This window comes from Ranitomeya variabilis, chromosome 4 (assembly GCF_051348905.1).
Source record: "Ranitomeya variabilis isolate aRanVar5 chromosome 4, aRanVar5.hap1, whole genome shotgun sequence".
Taxonomy (NCBI): Eukaryota; Metazoa; Chordata; class Amphibia; order Anura; family Dendrobatidae; genus Ranitomeya; species Ranitomeya variabilis.
The window spans coordinates 345,473,061-345,495,427 of NC_135235.1; the positions used below are offsets into that span (position 1 = coordinate 345,473,061).

At 43.6% G+C, this 22,367-nt stretch overlaps 1 protein-coding gene across 3 annotated transcripts in view; it reads left to right on the forward strand.

Moving 5' to 3' along the window:
• The window catches only part of LIG1 (DNA ligase 1), a 572,167-nt gene that overhangs the window by 198,526 nt on the left and 351,274 nt on the right, over nucleotides 1-22,367 (forward strand). For all 3 annotated transcript variants that reach the window (XM_077250677.1, XM_077250678.1, XM_077250676.1), the window contains 2 exons: nucleotides 20,930-21,038; nucleotides 22,071-22,184. In XM_077250677.1, coding sequence (XP_077106792.1) covers nucleotides 20,930-21,038; nucleotides 22,071-22,184 — 223 coding nt within the window. The remainder of the gene's footprint in view (nucleotides 1-20,929; nucleotides 21,039-22,070; nucleotides 22,185-22,367) is intronic.

Genomic DNA, 22,367 nt, shown 5'->3' on the forward strand with positions numbered 1-22,367 from the left:
TAATACTAATATTTTCAACATTCAGGAATTCATCAATTGTAACACTCGATATGTAGTCTACAAAATTGATTGCAGCCTTTGTCAGAAATCATACATAGGATGCACCATTAGAAAATTAAAAACTCGTATTACTGAGCATTTATATGACATTTCTAACACTAGAAATAACAGTTGTAATATTTCTTCTGTGGCCAAACATTTTATTGAACAACATGCACGTAACATCAACTCTCTAACAATTACCGGTATAGAAAAGATAAAAAAACCTCCTCGCGGCGGCGATATCGGCAGAGCTTTGCTTACTCATGAACCATACTGGATTTTCAACCTGGGGACTAGGTTTCCCGACGGGTTAAACAAAAGGAATGAAATTATGTTCCACTAATGAGTAAAATATGACTTTGATTTATATTTATTATATATTCGTTATTATTTTCCATATATTTTTGTATTTATTTGTTTCTGTATTTAATATATTCATTGTTTAAGTGTTTTTATATGTAACAGGACCTTCCAACATGTGACCTTCTTTGGGCTGCCGGATTGGCAGGGAGATCGCATTTATTCCAATTGGATTTATGGTAGTTGAGCTTTGACAAAGACCACAGCACGGTCGAAACGCGTTGCTTCACTCACTAGGGTCATGGTGTTGTTTGTACGGAGCTTTTGTGCATTTTGCTTTTAATGTTTTTCATTAAAGTTTTTTATTTTTATCAAGCTGGAGCTGGAACACTTTGTTTTTTTTAGGATAAATATGAACTGAGCCTTACTGCGATCTTTAAGCCACTTTGTTACCATTTTGGCAGTATGCTTCAGTTCTTCGATCATTTGGAAGACCCATTTCCACTCAAACTTTAACTTTTCCTGGCTGATGTCTTGAGATGTTGCTTCTGTATTACCACATAATCTTCTTTTCTCATGATGCCATCTATTTTGTGAAGTGCACCAGTCCCTCCTGCAGCAAAACAAACCCATAACATGATGCTGCCACTCCCGTGCTTCAAAGTTTGGATGGTGTTCTTGGGCCACTTTCACACATCAGTTTTTTGCTATCAGTCGCAAGCCATCGAATTTTCTTTTTCAAATATTTTTATTGAACTTTTAACATTTTAGAATATGGGAAAGGGGAAGGGAAGAAAAGTAGGGAAGGGAAAGAATTCCCCAAATGTTATGAGGAATGGAAAATCAGGCATTAGAAAACAGACCAAAGCACAGTAGCATAAATATACTCCAAGTATTTGTCACTTCATATTAGCATCTAATATTAAAGCATTCTTTCGATGTAGTAGAACAACAGGAAATTTTAGCAAGATAAAGTGTTGCTTAACCCCTTCCCGACATGTGACGGTATAGTACGTCACATGTCGGGACCCCCGCTTTGATGTGCGCTCCGGCGGTGAGCGCACATCAAAGCCGGGACATGTCAGCTGTTTTGAACAGCTGACATGTGCCCGCAATAGGCGCGAGCAGAATCGCGATCTGCGCGCGCCTATTAACTAGTTAAATGCCGCTGTCAAACGCAGACAGCGGCATTTAACTACCGCATCCGGCCGTGCGGCCGGATATGAGCGCATCGCCGACCCCCGTCACATGATCGGGGGTCGGCGATGCTCCTCCATTGTAACCATAGAGGTCCTTGAGACCTCTATGGTTACTGATTGCCGGTGGCTGTGAGCGCCCCCCTGTGGTCAGCGCTCACAGCACACCTGCAAATCTGCTGTGTAGCAGCGATCTTATGATCACTGCTGCATAGCAGAGCCGATCGGGCTGTGCCTGCTTCTAGCCTCCCATGGAGGCTATAGAAGCATGGCAAAAGTAAAAAAAAAAGGTTTTAAAAATGTGAAAAAAATAAAAAAAATATAAAAGTTTAAATCACCCCCCTTTCGCCCCAATCAAAATAAATCAATTAAAAAAAACCCCAACCTACACATATTTGGTATCGCCGCGTTCAGAATCGCCCGATCTATCAATAAAAAAAAGCATTAACCTGATCGCTAAATGGCGTAATGAGAAAAAAATTCGAAACACCAGATTTACGTTTTTTTGGTCGCCACGACATTGCATTAAAATGCAATAACGGGCGATCAAAAGAACATATCTGCACCAAAATGCTATCATTAAAAACGCCAGCTCGGCACGCAAAAAATAAGCCCTCACCTGACCCCAGATCACGAAAAATGGAGACGCTACGAGTATCGGAAAATGGCGCAATTTTGTTTTGTTTTGTTTTTTGCAAAGTTTGGAATTTTTTTTCACCACTTAGGTGAAAAATAACCTAGTCATGTTAGGTGTCTATGAACTCGTAGTGACCTGGAGAATCATAATGGCAGTTTTAGCATTTAGTGAACCTAGCAAAATAGGCAAGCAAAAAACAAGTGTGGGATTGCACTTTTTTTGCAATTTCACTGCACTTGGAATTTTTTTCCCGTTTTCTAGTACACGACATGCTAAAACCAATGATGTCGTTCAAAAGTACAACTCGTCCCACAAAAAATAAGCCCTCACATGGCCAAATTGACGGAAAAATAAAAAAGTTATGGCTCTGGGAAGGAGGGGAGCGAAAACGGAAAAACGGAAAAAGCTCCGGGGGTGAAGGGGTTAAGAACTAAACCTAGAAATAAATGCGACAATACTCAACTTAAAATTATAGTAGCTTAAGCGTAAAAAAACAAAAAAAAAAACCACTCTAAATACATGTTGCCTTCGTGTAAATCCTAAAAGTATTAGTGTTGTATCAGTATTATGTGTTGTTCAATAATGTTAATATACTTGCTTAAAAGTCTGTGAAGTAAAAGTAGATTAAATGTCGTATAATATATAATATAATGCCTTCGAAGTCCTAGAATGCGCATGGCAACCCTAAGACCTTGTGGAGGAAAGTTCGGTTTTGATGCAGGAAACAAACAAGAAAAGTAAAAATAAAAAAATAAACTTTGAAGTGGAATAAGTTGTTTCAGTTACTCAAATAACTAATCGTTGATTATTTGTAGATTTTTCATCCAGAACCAGTACCCATCCATGCTGTGGAGGGAGGACTGAAAGCGGCTTCAGAGGACTTGATTCCAGCACTTTTTAAAAATTCAATACCCTCGTCTGGAGAGGAAACGTGAAATAATCCTGACGGGAGCCTCACCCGGAGAGTTGATGATCTAGTCCAGGTGTAAGAGAGGCCAGCTCGTAGTAGTTCACGTGTGATATGCGAAAAAACTCTCCTATTTTGGAGAGTGACTTTTGACAAATCCTTATAAAAAACCAAGTGCTTGTATGGGGATGAAAGGAATCTCGGATTTTTTGAGATACCTAGGAGCGCGTTCCTCACCCAATTTGGGTAAAATGAAACAATAACGTCACATGACAGATCCTTAGGAAGCGTGGGCGGTCTACTTATTCTAACAGCTTTTTCGATCAGAGGACTTTCGTTAGAATTAGGAAATAAGTTGGAGATCATTGATGATACATAACTTTCCAACTGGGAAGCCTGGATCGTCTCTGGTATACCCCTAATCTTGATGTTATTCTTCCTTCTAAAATCTTCGAAATTGGCTAAATTAGTTTTTAGGAGATCCCTATTTTTCTGAATCTCCTCCAGCAATTCTGAGGGCTTGGATATAGTTTGGGAAATGTTATGCTCGTTTTTCCCGTATTTGTTGTTAAATGCAAATGATTCCGAAACAAGTGAAGTTCCAGCAGATATGACAGGAGGGTTTAACTCAGTGACAGTATTTACCGAAGCTATTATCTCTTAAAAAAGCTTTTTTATGAAAGCTTCGGATGCCTTTGAGTTGTTTGTTTGTTTAGGTTCAAGAATGACTTCTTTACCACAAAGATTCATTGTGATCAAAAATGTTTAAGAAGACACCATAAAACCCTCAGTCGGATAATCATCAGATGCCGGAATCTCTTCCAATAGTATTGAATCAGGGGAAGAATTTTTAAAACTGCGGTTTTCAGGCGCTTTAAATGACTCACAAGGAGCCTCATTTAATGAAGAACATCCAGAGAGGTCATCTGTATCATAATCAGAAATATCAGAATCATCACTGTTCGCATATAACTCCTTTGAGTTTGATCCCTCTAATCCCTCCAAAGATCCAGTAGAGCTATTAGATTGATCTGTCTCTGCTTCCTCTTCTTCTCCCCCCTCATGCACTCTTTTTTGAAGCTTCAAATCTATTAAAGGTAGTGAGTAGGGACTTATAAAACTCTGTATAAAACTTAGGATCGTCCATTATAGACTTTTGACTCAGAATTTTCCCCTAGTAGTGTTTCTATAAATCTCTCTTTCTGCATGCCTATGATGTTATGGCAGGAGGGGCTTGTTAGAATAGGGTTGCAGCTTAATTGTATTTTAGTTGTATCATGCTTCTCATTAATGCTGGTAAACCCAGCTAAATCCCCTGCAATGTGTTTACAGGGGAATGACTGCTCATGTGGAGTGGGAAGGTACAGCGCACTGCTTACCAACGCAGATGTGCCTCGGCCCTCTCCTGTCTTAAGTCCCGGTCTTATGTTGTCCGCTCCTGTAGCTGTGCTGTCCTCTTCCATGTCAGAGTTCCCTCGGTTCGGTGTCACGTCTCTCCTATGTGCAGCAGCTCACCGACTTGTATCTCCAATGTGAAGCTCCCCCGGCGCAATCTTGATACTGCTTCCTCTGCAGGCAGCGGCGCTCCTTCCTGTGTCCACTGTGCTGCGGTCTGTGCCGCAGTCTCAGTCCGGGTTCCTGTGGCTGCTAGGTTCTTCGGCACAAAGTCCTGTGCCCTGTGATTTAAGCTGTTCCTCCGGGTTTGGCTGGCCGGCTGCATCTTGAAGGGCGCCTGTTGTGGATGAGTCACCGCTTTGTTCTCAGCTGCTGCTTGCTTCCTCCCTGCACCCGGGTCCACCGCAGCTCCATGCTTCTTTCTGCTGCCGCTTGTTAGTGACAGCGTTGCTGGGAGAGGAGCTTTCAGCCCGGTCTGTGTCCCATGGGTCCGCTGTACTCCAGAGGTCCTCGGCTTAGGTGGGGTCCGGCAGAGTGTAGGCTTACAGGGTGCAGATCCGCCATGTTTATCTCCATGCGAGGGCAGCGCTCCTCCAGAGCCACGTCTGCATTTCTGTCCTGGAGAAGGATTTCTCTTCACCGAATTGGGTCCCTTCTTCTTATAATCGGTACCAGGCATGTTTATAAATGCTTTGGTACCTAAAATTTCCACTTTTGTAAGCTTTTAGTAGCTTGGATCTGGGAAATTACAGGAGCTCCTGTAAAATAGGTCTGCTCCTGTTCCCGTGCAAACCACGCCCCCCAAGCCGTCGAATTTTGAAAAAAAAAACAAAAACGGATCCGCCGACTGATACCGCCGGATCCATTTTTTTCTCATAGACTTGTATTAGCGACGGATGGCCTCACGTTTCATCTGTTGTTCGCCAAATCCATCAAATTGTTTGATCGGCGGCCGGAGACAATGGACAAAGTAACGTTTTGTTTCCATAAAAAAAAACGGATTAGTCGCCGTCCGTTTGCTAGAATGGAAGCCTATGGTGCCGGATCGTCAAATGACGGAATCCGGCGACGGATTCCATTTTTTTTTTAACTGAGCATGCTCCGATTTATTTGGCCAGCCCCCCTAGTTGGATCCGTCGAAACAACAGATCCGTCGCATCAGTTTTCCACAATCTACAACGGATCCGTCAAGCCAACGGATTGTGACTCACAGCAAAAAACTGATGTGTGAAAGGGGCCTTAGGCTTCCAAGCTTCTCCTTTTTTCCTACAAACGTAACAATGGTCATTATGCCCAAAAAGTTAAATTTTAGTTCGATCAGACCACAGGACATGTCTCCAAAACTTTGTTCCTGTGCATTTGCAAACATTTATCTGGCTTTTTATGTTGTTTTTTTTTTTTTTTTTTTTTTGAGTAATGGCTTCTTGGCAGACTGGCCTTTTCAGCCCATGTTGATACAGTACTCGTTTCACTGTGGATATGAACACAATCTTGCCAGCTTCCGCCATCATCTTCATAAGGTCTTTTGACCTTGGGTTCATATACACATGTCGGATCAAAGCACACTCCTCTCTGGGACACAGAACCCGTCTCCTTCCTGAGCAGTATGATGGATGGACATTCCCATCTTGTTTATACTTGCGTATAATTGTTTGTACAGATGAACGAGGCACCTTCATGTATCTTGAAATTATATCCAAGGATGAGCTGATTTCTCGAGACTTTCCCATGATACTACACACAGAAGCAGCGTGTTTCAGGTGTGCATTAAAATACATCCACAGATGTATCTCTAACTCTGATGTTTCCAAAAACATCTCGGGAGACGAGATCTCGGGACAAGATCTTGTTGCCGAGATTTGAATCTGAGCATGCGCCGGCCCGGCGGCCATGTTCCCGGATGCCACCGCAACATGGCATTAAGGCTACATTCACATTTGCGTCTTGCGACGCAGCGTCGTCGACGCATAACGACGCATGCGTCATGCGCCCCTATCTTTAACATTGGGGCGCATGTACATGCGTTGTCATGCATTTTTGTGCAACGCACGACGCATGCGTCGTTTGGCCGCACCTGGCGGGGCGCGGTCGACGCTACATGTTGCATTTTTGTAGCGTCGTAAAAACGCGTGCGTCGCACTTGCGTCGCCCGTGCGTCGTAACTGCGTTACAATCCCCATAGAAATCAATTGACAACGCATGGGACGCAATTGCGTGCGTCGTACATGCGTTGTGCGACGCATGCGTCGTTAAATAAAATTACACAAAAAGTGTCTAGACTGTGTCTAGACAGTGAAAAAACATCCCCCATATATAAAAAGCGTGTTTGCATTGTTTGTCACTTTTGCTACAGCGTACCACAGAGACCAGACCTACCAGAGCTCATCATCTGCTTTCAAGAGATGTAAGTATAGAATGATTCTGCGCATTTTAATGTTTTATTTTAAATTGTATTGCAAGTTGTGTATGTTTAGTTCTGCACTGTGGTTGTGTAATGGACATTGGTGTATTTTTATTCTGGTTGTGATGTATGGCGTTATATGATGGCGTTTCATTGTCTCCGGCCTTGTTGATTTTATTGTAAAGTATGGTGGTGTTTTCAGGATTGACTTTTTTTTTCCATTTTTTGGGGGGTGTTTTTTTATTCTGGTTGTGATGTATATTTCTGGCGTTATATGATGGCGTTTCATTGTCTCCGGCCTTGTTGGTTTTATTGTAAAGTGTGGTGGTGTATCCAGGATTGACTCTTCTTTCCTTTTTTTTTTGGTTGTTATTTTTTTTTCTGAAATCTATTGTGCTGTTTATTTTGGGTTGTTCTGTTCTGGGTGGTTCCACTGTGTTTTTTTTTAATAGAAATATTTTCTTTTTTAATCAGGTTCTGAAGAATTTTAGGGCTTCATATGTAGCTGTACTCTTTTATTTATTTTGTTATTTTTTTCTATTGTAACGTATGGCGGTATGGTTTGCCTTTTCTTGGGGCTTTTTGGAAATCAATGTTGTAAAAATTTGGCTTAAAAAAATCTTTGTCTTTTTGGTTTAGTACATAGGGTCTGTTGTTTATTTGTTTTGTTATCTTTCCTGGGACTGGTATTATGCTTTTGCTATACTCTGGCATTGTGTCGTCTCTGCCATTGTTTTTTCTTTCAATGTATGGCGGTGTTGTTTGCTCAGCGCATGTTCAGTTGTCATTGTACTATGCGTGCACTGTTCGTTGTGGTCGTAATGTTAATGTATGGATTTTTTGAGATTTTCCTATATGTGCCTCTGTATTGTGCATAACAAAATATATATATATTTTTTTCATTTTAGAATTTCATCTTATTAGTAGAATGGCAAGCGACTCGAGCCACACAACACCGCTGGGGAGTCCGGTGAGTACATGATCTACTGTTGCTTACTATTCGGTGTAATTTGTAGACTTGTCACTCAATTTTTTTTTAAACTATTTTCCAGGCTTCTTCAAGTGAGGAGGAACAGAGCCAGCAGGAGCAGCGACCTCAGGGCCAAGCTGTGGTGGCTAGACGGCGAGTAAGTATTTTTTCAAACAACCTAGTCAATTTTATTTTTTTTTTGGGGGGGGGGGGGAAGAAGGAAGGGAGGGAGACCAATTTTTATTTATATTGCAAACATTAATGTTTTCCTATTATTCTAGGTTTCACAACGGGACCAAGATGAGGGCATTGATGTAGACATCATGGTAGCATCAATCCAGGAGCGAGGCCCGTTGTGGGACCCCCGTGACCCCCGGCACGTGGACAAGGTGGTTTTGAGACTCATGTGGGCTGAGGTGGCCAAATCGCTGTGGGATGGCTTTGACAGCGCTTCACCCACAGACCAAGCTAAATTTGGTAAGTATTGCCGAAATGACGCTCTGACCCATCAGGCCAGGATACACAACCGTCTGTGATGTGTTTAACTTTTGTATCATCGCACACGGTTGCGTTATCAATTAAAAAAGTTTCTCTCAACCTAATATATTTGTTTGACTTTTTCACAGTCAAAAAATTGTCGTCATGACAGTTCCGACGATAAGCGTAAACCATGGCGGCCGTTACAAACGGCAACCATGGGTGAGTATAGCATGGTAATTTTTAAACACAAAATTTTTTTCAATTTTTAATATTGATGCGGCATCGGCAGTGTCAATAGTAAAAATTTGGTTACATCTTAACGGCGGCAACGGTTACCGCCGGTAAGTGTTTATCCATGACAGAGGGGAGTATGCGGGCGACAGGCATTCACTGCGGGGAGTAAGGAGCGGCCATTTTATTCAGGACTGTGCCCGGCGCTGATTGGTCGTGTCAGCCATGACAGGCAGCTGGCTGTAAGAATCAGCGAATTAACTTAGGACTGACAGACGGAACTGACCTGTTACTTTAAAATTTAAATTTGAAATAATTGTATGTGATGCAATGTTCACTTTACATTATACACAGGAGGTGGCGAATGTGAAATGTTATTTTTTGTATACTAATGTTTTCCTTATGTTTTCACAGAACACACAGCAGCACCCTCGAGCCTGTTCGGCCCTCTGGAGCGGTCCTTCGTGAATCGCCATCTGAACCGTCATAGCCATCCCACAGCGAGAGTAGGCTTGCACCACCATCTGGAGAACCGGCAGCCGGTCCATCAGATGTTCCCCTGGCCGAGGCCACTGGCGCTCCTTCCTTCGGGTTTTCCCGACAGCGTCAGCGGGCCTCGGACAGGCCGCTAATGCCCGAATTTTTCCATTTGAGCACGGTATTCCAGAATTGTTTCAAGGCGCTGGGCGATAGAATGGACACTGCTCTGTCCAATATCGACCGGCGCCTTGAAAATATGGAATTCGAGCTCTCGAGGCCGGCAAAACATTTCTTTAGTGCCATTGCGAAGGGCATGGTGGAACATCTTACGCTGGAACTCCAGATTTCGGTGATGCAGGCCTGCAACAATGTGTACGTGACTGCTCTGCAGCAGGCTCGGGTCATGGAGTCAGCGACTACAATGCCCGTAGTACCATCGCTGGCTAGCATGACTCCGACTCCTGCTGCAGAGCCGCCACACAGAGCTCTGCGTGCTGAGGGCCACCGCCGCCGCCACACCATAGAACAGAGCCACAAAGTCCTGCTCCTGCCAGGCCTTCAAGGACCCAAAGACGGCAGGCAGAACAACACCCAGAGGGAGAGAGGAGAAAACGGCCAAGAACAACAACCGCTACGGCGGCCCTGGCTGCTCCAATAACTACACCGAGCTCTCGGCAGGGGTCTAGCCGGAGCAGGAGTAGCCAGAGCCAGCCCACAGTGCCAAGGACACTGGTCGTGCCTCCTCCCTCCCCGCCTGCGTTGGCATTCTCGCCACCGTCGACCACAGGGTGGTCAGACGTTGGCATACCATCAAGTATTCTGCAGTATGGTGGTTCCTCCTCCTCCTCCACCCACTCCCAAACTGGTGGATATCAATCTCCCTTAATTGCAGAAGTTCCTACCCCTTAGAACCTTTCCCAATTTTTCGTTTTGTGTCACCCCTAATAAAATTGTTATTTTGGTAACCATATTGGAGTTTCTTGGTCTAAAATAAAGTTTGCACCAAATCACACCGTGCGCCGTATACACAAATCTTGTGTTTTTAACACCTCATATCTGCAATGTATGACAAAATTTTATGCAGTTTGTTTTTATTTTTTTGGCCTGTCTCTCATTGTACTATGAGTTGTTACAAAAACAAAGAGGCTTAAAAAATATATCAATTTTCAAACCTACTGTACTGGTACCGTCTCACATAACGATTTCGTTAACAATATCGTTGTTTTTTGTGACGTAGCAACGATATCGTTAACTAAATCTTTATGCGTGACAGCGACCTACGATCAGGCCCCTGCTGGGAGATCGTTGGTCGCTGCGAATGATCAGGACCTTTTTTTGGTCGCTGATCACCCGGTGTCATCGCTGTATCGGCGTGTGTGACACCGATCCAGCGATGTCTTCACTGGTAACCAGGGTAAATATCGGGTTACTAAGCGCAGGGCCGCTTAGTAACCCGATGTTTACCCTGGTTACTATTGTAAATGTAAAAAACAAAACAAAACAGTATATACTTACATTCCGGTGTCTGCCACGTCCCTCGCTGTCATCTTCCCCCACTGACTGACACTGTGAGTCACGGCCGTAAAGTAAAAGCAGAGCACACCGCTGACGTCAACGCTGTGCTGTGCTTTTGGCCCAGCACAGTGCGTGAAGCTGACGGCGATGGACGTGGCAGACACTGGAATGTAAGTATATACTGTTTTTTTTTTTTTACATTTACAATGGTAACCAGGGTAAACATCGTCTTAGCAAGCGGCCCTGCGCTTAGTAATCCGATGGTTACCCTGGTTAAACGGGGACTTCGGCATTGTTGGTCGCAGTAGAGCTGTCTGTGTGACAGCTCTCCAGCGACCACACAACGACTTACCAACTATCACGGCAAGGTCGTATCGCTGGTCGTGATCGTTGGTTAATCGTTTAGTGTAACGGTACCTTAAGGTTATTGGTCAGGTGAGGTGGTAGCAATGTTCACGTGGCCAAGTGTCGCCACTATTTGACTCTGGACGTATTCCAGCATCCTGAGTTCAATAGTGTTAACTCGCTAGAGTTGAGTGAACATGATCGTCTCCCTCCTTGTCAAGCAAAACACTTGCAGACTAGTAGCATATGGCCCCCGGCTTCATGGAGTGCGGATATGATCTGCAGCCACATGTTCAGAGGCTGTGTGACAGGCAGAACACATGCACATCCAAGGCCTATTTGTTGGCCTCGCCATGCATGTGTAGTGCCTGTCACACAGCCGCGGCACATGCAGCAGCAGAAAACCTGCTTCAGCCATCACGCTCCATGATGCCAGGTTCCATATGCAAATAGTCTGCAAGATTAATTGCTTGACAAGGTGGGAGCCGATCATGTTCGCTTTTAAAACTATGGAACACACGGCTATGTGAACAATTGGGTTGTTTTGTCAGAGTGAATTTGGGAACTGGTGCTCACATTCCTACATTTTGTGGTACACACATTTGGTTCTAGAACATTGGATTTGTTTTAATTTTTTTTTTTTATTGGCAACAACATTGTAACATAGGGGAGGATTTTTTTTTAAACGTAAAGACACAATAAAAAACTTTATTTCAAAACACAACACAGTAGAAAATCACGGTACTTAACAACATTTAAAAAACAGTACATTAGGCTGGTAAAATGTCATGGACTCAACAGTGTTTAATTATTTTTAAATGAGTGTTTAGATTTTTATTAATCACAATAATTTTACTTACAGTTACAGCAGGATAAAGTACAGTTTCAACATTAAACCATTTGATCTTGCCCTGACACACGGCCAACATCTGAAACAAAATATGAAGCAAATTGATCCCTCATCTGAGCAATTTCCAAAGTTGTCCTCAGAGGATGATCTTGGTAATCGGGCAATGGGTTTGGTATGGGTTCATCTAGTTCCACGTTGACTCTCTCTTTGGCAATAACATAATTGTGTAGAACCACACAAGCCTTCACCACCTGATCAACTGTTTCAATTTTCAGATTTATAGCGGATCCTAAAATCCGCCATTTGGAGACAAGGATTCCAAAGGCGCACTCCACAGTTCTTCTGGCCCTGGACAGTCTATAATTAAAAATCCTTTTTGTGTGGTCCAAGCCCCGACTGGAGTAGGGTTTCAGAAGGTTGGCACACATTTGGAAAGCCTCATCACCAACAACCACAAATGGCATTGCCGGCCCTTCGGTGTTGGGAAGAGGTCTTGGCTGGGGGAAATTAAAATTGTTCTCATATAATCTTCGGCCCATATCAGACTCCTTAAATGTCCGTGAATCATTGGCACGGCCAAACGCTCCAATGTCCACGGCGAGAAACCTGCAGTCCGCACCTGCAATGGCCATGAGGACGGTGGAAAAGTATTTTTTGTAGTTAAAAAACAGCGAACCACTTCTTGCAGGCTTTGTAATCCTAATGTGCTTCCCATCAACTGCTCCAATACAGTTAGGGAAAGAACACACTTGGTCAAATTTTTGGGCGTTGGCCTCCCATAACTCAGTTGTTGGGATTGGTAAAAATTCCTCCCGGAGATTGTCCCACAATGCGCGGCATGTGTCGGCAATAATACCCGAAAGTGTTGAGACTCCAATCCGAAACTGGAAATGCAGGGATCTCAAGGTCTCTCCGGTAGCCAGGAAACTGCCAAGAAGAAAAAGAAATAAATTTAATTAAAGTATGTACATTGTTATAAAATAAAATTACCATATTTTTCGGACTATAAGACGCACTTTTTTTCCTCCAAATTTGGGAGGAAAGTGTGGGTGCGTCTTATAGTACGGATATAGCATGTGGGGAGGGGGGCAGCAGCGAGTGGGATCGCACTGTTATCCCACTTCAGGATGTCCCCGCTGCCCGGAATCAGCTGCTGGGGAAAGCACATGGCCCCGCTGATTAAGTGCAGTGAATATTTATTAGCTGCTCTCCGCCCACCGATCAGCTGAGCGGGGAGCAGCAAATGAATACTGCACTTAAGCAGGGACACACAGTTTCCCCAGCACTGATTCTGGGGAGAATCTGTGTGTCCGGGGGAGGAGGAGGCAGCAGCAGGGGCCAGGAGATCGCTGTCTACCTGCCTGTGCTGGACGCTGAGCTGTCTGGTGCACAGGGAGGACCTGTGTGATGTCAGAAGTGGGCGGGCTGGAGCATCACATGGCAGCTCAGAGCCCTCCCTCTTCTGACATCATCATAGGTCCTTCAGACTCCCACCTAGAATCTGCAGCTTCCTCTTATGTCCTGCGCTGTGGAAAGGCAACAACAACAGGGAGGGCTCTGTGTGTGTGCAGCCATGGGATGCTCCAGCTTTTACCTCACAACAGTGTGGCTGGCTGCCACAATTAAGAGGTCAGTCTTTACAAAACACAATAAAGCACTCTGCCACTCCTTTGGTGAACTATAACTCCCAGCATGTCATAGGATCTGCAGGACATGCTGGGAGTTATAGTTCTCCCATGGGATTTTAAAGCAGCACTCCAGTGTTATTTTGCAGTGCTGGAGTGGTGCTTTCACTATAAGCCCTGTGCACCCATTCTTAGGGCTCATTTCCACATGCGAGGCACACGTCCGTATCTCGCATGTGGAAACCAAGCTGTGGAGCCGGCACTCCAGAGCGGAGCATGCGGCCGCATAGGAACACATGGAGCTGCACAGCTCCGCTCCAAAGTGCCGGCGCCAGAGCTTGGTTTCCACATGCGAGATACGGACGTGTGCCTCGCATGTGGAAATGAGCCCTTATACTCACCCTCCAGCATCTTCATATCGTACTTCACAGACACCACACTGGTCCCTCAGCTTCCAACATAATAACATACTATTATATATAATAACACCACATATAATAGTATGTTATTTATGTTATTAAATATTTTACCACATTTTTTTTGCTTCAAATATTTTTTTCCCTATTTTCCACCTCTAAAACCTGGGTGCGCCTTATAGTCTGGTGCGTCTTATAGTCCGAAAAATACGGTACATTTTACATCCCTCCCCCCCCAAAACAAAAAAAAAGGTTAATTAAAAATAGGGCACAACATAAAGTCCTTCAAATAGCTGCATTACGTACCGTAGAGTCACCAGCAGAGGTTCCTCGGCGGAAATTGATCTCCGGAGCTGCGTGTCCTGCTTGGTAATGGCTCCTTCCACCCAACGCAGAAGATAGCGGAAGCTGTCTTGAGACATCCTGGTATACTCAAAATATTTTTCCAGGTTCTCATTTAGCTCGCCAAACAAACAATGGTAGGCTCCACGGCTCTCTCAGACTTCCACTATAGGGTGTAGCCAAAAGCGCCGATGACTCCTCCGTTGTTTATCTCTTTTCCTTTGTTCATGAAAGGCGATAGCGTAAGCATTAGCCATGGCTAAGTCCAGCTCCATATTGAGGTAAATGCTCTCCATGGGACGCTCCATCTTGATGCTGTAAAATCACGCAAAATGGGAGGAATTCATCTATGCCGTGGTATATATACTAAAATTCCATTATACCCACCCTCTTCTATCCATTGGTGGTCTTATCTAGTGTCTAGACACTAATGAGGCTTTTCGACATGCTATTGGGTTAAAAAATTACATCATTGTTTGACAACGCATGCGTCGTAAAACGCTGCGTTTTTAAAAAAAAACGCAGTGAAACGCACAAAAAAAGCTGCGTTTTACGACGCATGCGTTTAACGCATGCGTCGAAAATGGTGCGTTTTTTGGTGCGTTCCTATTGCGTCATGCGTTGCGTCGACGACGCTGCGTTGCAAGACGCAAATGTGAACTTAGCCTAATGGATGAGCGGGTCCTCCGGGCTTTGACAAAATGCCAGCGGAGCCCCCCACGGAGCACAGAGAGTCGCTGCCACTGCCCCGGAGCACAGCCCACCACCACCACACCACAGAGCCCCCACCACAGCCGCACCAGCCTAGGAAGGGATTCTGCATCGGGACCACTGCCACAGGATTTATAAGTATATTGCGACCATGAGACGCACCCCTATTTTCCACCAAAATTTTGAGGGAAAAAAGTGCATCTTATGGTCCGAAAAATACAGTATTTTTTTTCCTTTTTAACTTGTTTCTGACCTCGGACTGGATAGTACGTCCGAGGTCAGATCCCCTGCTTTGATGCGGGCTCCGTCGGTGAGCCCGCATCAAAGCCGGGACATGTCAGCTGTTTTGAACAGCTGACATGTGCCCGCAATAGTGGCGGGTGGAATCGCGATTCACCCACCGCTATCAACTAGTTAAATGCCGCTGTCAAACATTGACATCGGCATTTAACTAGCGCTTCCGGCCATCCGACATGTGATCGGGGGTCAGTGATGCGTCAGCATTAACAACCAGAGGTCTCCTTGAGACCTCTATGCTTGTTGATGTTGCATTGCTGTGAGCGCCACCCTGTGGTTGGTGCTCATAGCAATGCAACATTTCTACTACAAAGGAGCGATCTGAGCTTCGCTCCTTTGTAGCAGAGGCGATCGAGTTGTGCCAGATTCTAGCCTCCCATGGAGGCTATTGAAGCATGCCAAAAGTACAAAAAAAAATAAATTTAACCCCGGAATAGTACTTCAGCTGGCAGATCCCCTGCTTTGAGGTGGGCTCCGGCGGTGAACCCACCTCAAAGCCACGACATGTCATCTGTTTTGTACAGCTGACATATGCGCGCAATGAGCGCGAGCGGAATCGCGATCCGCCCGCGACCCTTATCTAGTTAAATGCCGCCGTCAAGCGCTGACAGCGGCATTTAACTAGCGCTCCCGGAACTGCTCGCACCGCTGACCCCCGTCACATGATCGGGGGTCAGCGGTGCATTGCCATAACAACCAGATGTCTCCTTGAGACCTCTATGGTTGTTGATGGCCGATTGCTTTGAGCGTCACCCTGTGGTCGACGTTCAAAGTACACCTGGATTTCTGCTACATAGAGGTGATCTGTACTTCACCTCTATGTAGCAGAGCCGATCGAGTTGTGCATGGAGGCTATTGAAGCATGCCAAAATTTTTTAAAAAAAGTGTTTAAAAATATAAAAAAAATAAAAAATATATAAAAGTTCAAATCTCCAAATCAAATCAAAATAAAACAATAAAAAAAAAAATCAAACCTACACATATTTGGTATCGCCGCGTTCAGAATCGCCCAATCTATCCGTTACACCTTGGACATGCGCACACCACTACGCCACCAACGGAAAACTACGCAAGATCTGGGGGAGGACACCACACCCTTTTGACCTGACCAGCCTGATTGACAGGCGAAAACGACTACTTCGGTAACGTATTTCGGCAGCATAGGTGGGGAATCGGGGTCCACAAAACACACTATTGTAATGCTCAGCTCAGGCCCTATTTAACAGTATTTTTATCTCATACCGAAAAAACGGGGTGACAGGTTCCCTTTAAACTCTATAGCGCCACCTGTTGGAAGTCTAGCCAAATTAGTTCTCATGCTTCGCACTGACGAGGGCCAACAGCCCGAAACAGTGTCTGCGAATTGATACTGATTTGGCTTTTATCCGAAGTCATATTGCACGACTCGTTAAAGGGTTAATTGTGACTTGTAGGAATGCTACTTCCAACAGGTGCCGCTATAGAGTTTAACTCCTCTTTTTCTCTGCAGAGGCAATTTGCATATTATATTTCTGAGAGGAGCATTGCACGGCGAATAAGCCTCCTCACCTTAACGAGCAAGAGCTGGTTTGTCACTCTCCATAAGGAGAAACGTTACCCTTAAGACCCCAGTCCAGAGCCTCTCATCTAGGCAAATTAGTTCTCATGCTTTGCACTGACGAGGGCCAACAGCCCGAAACACCGAGTCTACGAATTGAGATACTGATTTGGCCTTTATCCTAAGTCATATTGCACGACTCCTTACCTTGACAAGCCAGAGATGGTATGTCACTCTCCATAAGAAGAAACGTTGCCACTTAAAAAAATATATAATAGTTTAAATCACCCCCCTTTTGCCCCATTCAAAATAAAATAAAAAAAAAATCTAATATTACTCATATTTGCTATTGCCGCATTCAGAATCGCCCGATCTATCAATAAAAAAAGGATTAACCTGATCTCTACACGGCGTAACGAGAAAAAAATTTGAAATGCCAAAAAACAAGTGTATGATTGCACTTTTTTTGCAATTTCACCACATTTTTTTCCCGTTTTCTAGTACATGACATACTAAAACCAATGATGTCGTTCAAAAGCACAGCTCCTCCAGCAAAAAATAAGCCCTCACATGGCCATATTGATGGAAAAATAAAAAGTTATGGCTCTGGGAAGGAGGGGAGAGTAAAACTAAAAAACAAGAATCCCCCTGGTCATGAAGGGGTTAAATAAAAAAATGGTGTTTTTTTTACCACTGTAAAGCAAAAACAAGCTGCATGTTTAGTAAAAAAATGCAATGGCCAGTAGGGTCTTGTCCTCATTTAGGTGTTGAGGATAAGACGCAGAACCGCTCACCTTTTGTGGTTGTCTGACACAACTGCTATAGAGCCTGTAACCAGGGGCACCAGCTTCCATGAAACATTAGGTGTAATTAGGCTACGTTCACATTTGCGTTGTGCGCCGCAGCGTCGGCGCCGCAACGCACAACGCAAACAAAAACGCAGTTGCGTTATGAACAAAAAACGCAGCGTTTTGCGCCGCATGCGCCCCCCCAAAGTCTAGACAATTTTTGCAATTTTTTTGGAAAACGCATGCGTCGTACAACGCACCACGACGCAAGTACTTGCGTCGTCTGCGTTGTCAATGCAAATCAATGGGAAAAAAAGGCGCATCGACGACGCAAAAGCGACGCAAACACGACGCATGCGTTTTTTAAAAAGTCGGCGCCGCAAAAAAAATGCAACATGTTGCGTTTGCCGCGCCCTGACAGGTGCGCCCTAACGCCGCATGCGGCGTACGACGCACCAAAACGCATGACAACGCATGTACATGCGGCGCCATGCGGCCCCAATGTTAAAGATAGGGCCGCACGACGCATGCGTTTTGGTGCGGCGACGACGCTGCGGCGCACAACGCAAATGTGAACGTAGCCTTAGCAGGATTGGAAGCATTGGTAGTGGTAACATTTGTAGGTTTACTGTCAACGCATGTCAAATATAGTGCTGGTGGGAAGTGGAAAAGAGCGAGAATACGAAGAACTGACTTGCTATGTGTCAGGCTATAATGCCGGCAAAAAAAATCTTTACATTTGTGCTTCCAAAAAAAAAAACCCCCTTGTAAAACCGCTTCATGATTTCACTTCTTAAAAGTGCACACACTGGAGGAGGTGATCAAAACTGTCTAATAGCAAAAGTGGCCCATAGCAACCAATCAAAGCTCTGCTTTCACTTATCAATATGAATTGTAATGAAATATCCACAATAAAACACTTGAGTATTAAGATTTTGTGGTTTCATTGTGCTGGCGAGGGATGAGAGCACTTCTATTTGTAAAATATCTAGAAAACCATGTATCATTTCCTATACACTTCACAAATACTTGTCGCTTTGTGTTGCCATTTCACATAAAATCCAAATAAAATAAATTTAAGTTTCTTGGTCTAACATGGAAAAAATGTGGAAATATGTAAGGTATGTGCACACGTTCAGGAATTTTCGCGTTTTTTTGCAATAAAAACGCATAAAAAACACATACATATGCATCCTATCATTTAGAATGCATTCCGCAATTTTTGTGCACATGATGCGTTTTTTTCTGCTAAAAAAACGCATCGCAGGGAAAAAAGCAGCATGTTTCATTAATTTTGCGGATTTTTTGCTCTTTTCCCACTATTTAATGCTTTGGGGAAAAAACGCGAAAAAAACGCATGCGGATTTCTGGCAGAAATATCAGTTTTTTGTCAGGAAATTTCTGCAAGAAATCCTGAACGTGTGCACATACCCTTACAGGGTATGAATACTTTTCAAGGCATTGACTATGTATCCATGATGCGCATGTGACAGTTATACTGTCTGTATGCTGACAGGCTGATCCTAAGGCAATGGTTCTGTAGATTGTAGCTTGTGAGCAGGGCCTCCCTCCTATAGGGGAGAATTATAATGTTTTTATAGTCTGTACATGTTCCCTCTCAACTGGAAAGTGCTGCCGAATGTGTTGTGCTGTAGAAATTAACAAATATTATCCTGCTCTGCTGCTATTACAGGCCAGTGCACTCAATGATGGCCCTGATAGGACCCAATGCTAGAATTGCTTTTTTCTGTGTCCTGCATCATAAAATGAAATGAAGGGAATAAAATAGTACCAATTAAACCCACTGCTAGTAACTAGTGATGAGCGAATATACTCGTTACTTCGAGATTTCTTGAGCATGCTCGGGGGTTCTGAGAGTATTTTTTAGTGTTCGGAGATTTAGTTTTTATTGCCGCAGCTGAATGATTTACATCTGATAGCCAGCATAAGTACATGTGGGGGTTGCCTGGTTGCTAGGAAATCCCCACATGCACTTATGCTAGCTAACAGATGTAAATCATTCAGCTGCGGCAATAAAAACTAAATCTCCGAACACTAAAAAATACTCAGAGAACCCCCGAGCATGCTCAAGAAATTTCGAAGTAACGAGTATATTCGCTCATCACTAGTAGTAACGCCAAAAACAACCCAGCATAAAGCTCTGTAAATGGAAAAGCTTAATTAATGGCTTCCAGAATATGATGCAGGAAAAAATTTCATTAGGAAGTATTTTTTTTCGTTTGCAGTTAGGAAACTGTAAAAAAATTTACAAATTGGGTAAGCATATTGATGCATAATATAAAACAAAATAATTTTTCTATTCTGCACAAAATGTATGCTGTATTGAAAAATAGTTTTTTTTGTTCATCCTGCCCCACAAAATATGAAAATGATGTAAAAGCTGTATTTATATAAAAAAATAACACTAGTGAAAACTACATCATGTTCTGCCACAAAATTTGCTTTCCTACTGTAATCTAAAGAGTTATTAGTTTCTGAATATGGTGACCCATGTGTATGTAATAGTAGTAAAGCATGACACTAAATAAATGTATTCCTAAAATTGACTTGTAGACGACCGTTAATGTCAATAATGAAAATAGTTTATAAATAAAATAAATCCTGAATTGCTGTTTGATTCCTCCTCCCAAAAAGTGGAAGCACAGGGCGAGAGCGCTCCATGTGAAAGCTACCCCGAGAGAGGGAGATACTCGCCTACTATGGTTATGTGAGCCAGGCACAACACTGAGGAAAAAGCATTGGAAGCCGAAAATCCTGTCGCGCTGCTGCACCTTCCGAATGCCCCTGGAAATGGCACAGGAGAGATGATGGGAGTAGTGAGCAGATTTCTCAGGGCGCCACGCTTGGAAACCTCCCAAAAAGTGTGATAAACCGTTACATGTGCATGAAAATGGCACCACTGAAAACTACATCTTGCCAAGGCAAGCAAAGTATAAGCCCACCTTCCGCTTTGCTGAAGGAAAAATGTGAAACTTATGATGCTCAGAACAGTACAACACAAACAAATGCATTTTATTACTTTTACAATACTTACAAAGAAAGAAAAAGCACATGGATTAGGTATGTCCATTATTGTATTGATCCACAGAATACAATTTGGACTCTGTGCAGCACATGAATAGATTAAAATTTATAAAACATCTAAAAAAAAAAAAAAGTTTTAATTTTCTTCTTCTCCCCTATTTTACCCCCACTTATAGTCAATGAAATTATCCCCGTGTGAGTGCCACTGACCAATACAACTCAAAAAGTCCTTCATACAGTACGTTGACTAAAAAATAAAATCATCATTTCTGGAATGTTATGAAAACAATTGCTTAGTCCTCAGTGCCCAAAATGTGCTAGTCCTGAATGGGTTAATATTAGTTAATGTATTCCTTCATGTAAGGTCGAGCATGTGCACTGGCAAACATGTAATTTAGTTTTTTTTTCTTATGGCTCAGATGGACCCCATTGAAGTTTCTGCTTCTGGCAGCAGCCCTTCCCCCAACACCTCCGGTCGCACTGGGTCACCCGATGTGCCGTGCGTTAGCATCCCTAAGCGGAAAACAGGTATTGTGCAAATAAAACCTTTTTCTACCCCAGGGCAAACTTCACCTGATGACCACAGAAATTGGCTAGCAGGGCTGAATCGTAAGGTCTCATTCAGACTGCTAGTTTTCACGGACACGTTCTGTGTTTTTCAAGGATATACAATGTGCCCCTTACAGCTTGTGGAGCAATGCACATGCCGGTGTTTCTTCATTGGCTGAGTGATTGAAAACATTCAGACATGTCCTATTTTGATCCATGTCTGTGAGAAAGGTGGACAGCACATGGATGCCAACAGAATGCAACCCATGCGCTATCCATTAACATTGCAGTGGCAATGATGAGGTTTGGCGATTAGTCACCACTTTCTATACACCCAGCACGTTCCAATCTGTCTCCGGCACAGTGAGTGCGCCGAGGTGTGATTACAGCGCACTCGCTGTGTAGTTCGCGGTGACAAACCGCCCCGCATTGCCCCAATGACTTAAAGGGAGCTGCTGCAGCGAGAATGTAACTTAATTTTCTCATTGTAGCTGTACGTCCCACAAGCCACACAGACGTTTCAAGATTACTTGTCATGAGATTGTGTCCAGTTTTTGCGCTTACTTTACCACTGCTCACCTGAGTATTCTGTGTTTTTTTTCTTGATTTGCTGTAAGCTTTCAGACTTTATTCAGCGCTATAGTCTTTACCATAGCTCATTGGGTAATAATGCAGTGCAGCCCAAAGCCCTGCCTCAGAGGATCCTGTGAGTCACGCTCACTTGGCAAAGGCAATAAACATTCGAACTAAATAAGTAGCCCAATGTATCTGGAACTGTATGGAGGAATGGAAAGCAGCAAAACAACTCTGGGACTACTCAAGGGAATAAAATAAGTGCAAAAACTGGTAACCGCTCCTTTAGTTCTGTTTACCTGCCGTTTACCCGATATCTGCCGGGAAATGCCATTTGTGGAGGTGACATGTTGTCTTTAAATTTGTGCTTGAAAATAATTTAAAGCAAATGTGCAAGTGATTTCCCAAATTAAATGATTTAAATTATTTTGTTTTAAGCACGTAAGCAGATACCAAAGAGGAAACTAGAATGTGCTGATGAAAAACCCAGCCTCCAGAAGGACGAACTCCATATCCAGGAAACAAGTGCGAAGCGCCAGCTGAAAGAAACCGGTAATTGTATAATTTGAGAATAGTATTGTTTGTTTAGGGTGGTTACTTGGGTATTGGCAGCACCCAGAAATTGTATACCTGTGTCTTCTAAAACAATCACTGACTAGTCCTCCAATCACGTGGCACTAAAGCAATGCATAGGGGATGTTTCTGGCTTGGAGCACCTTAATAGGATGCCTGTCA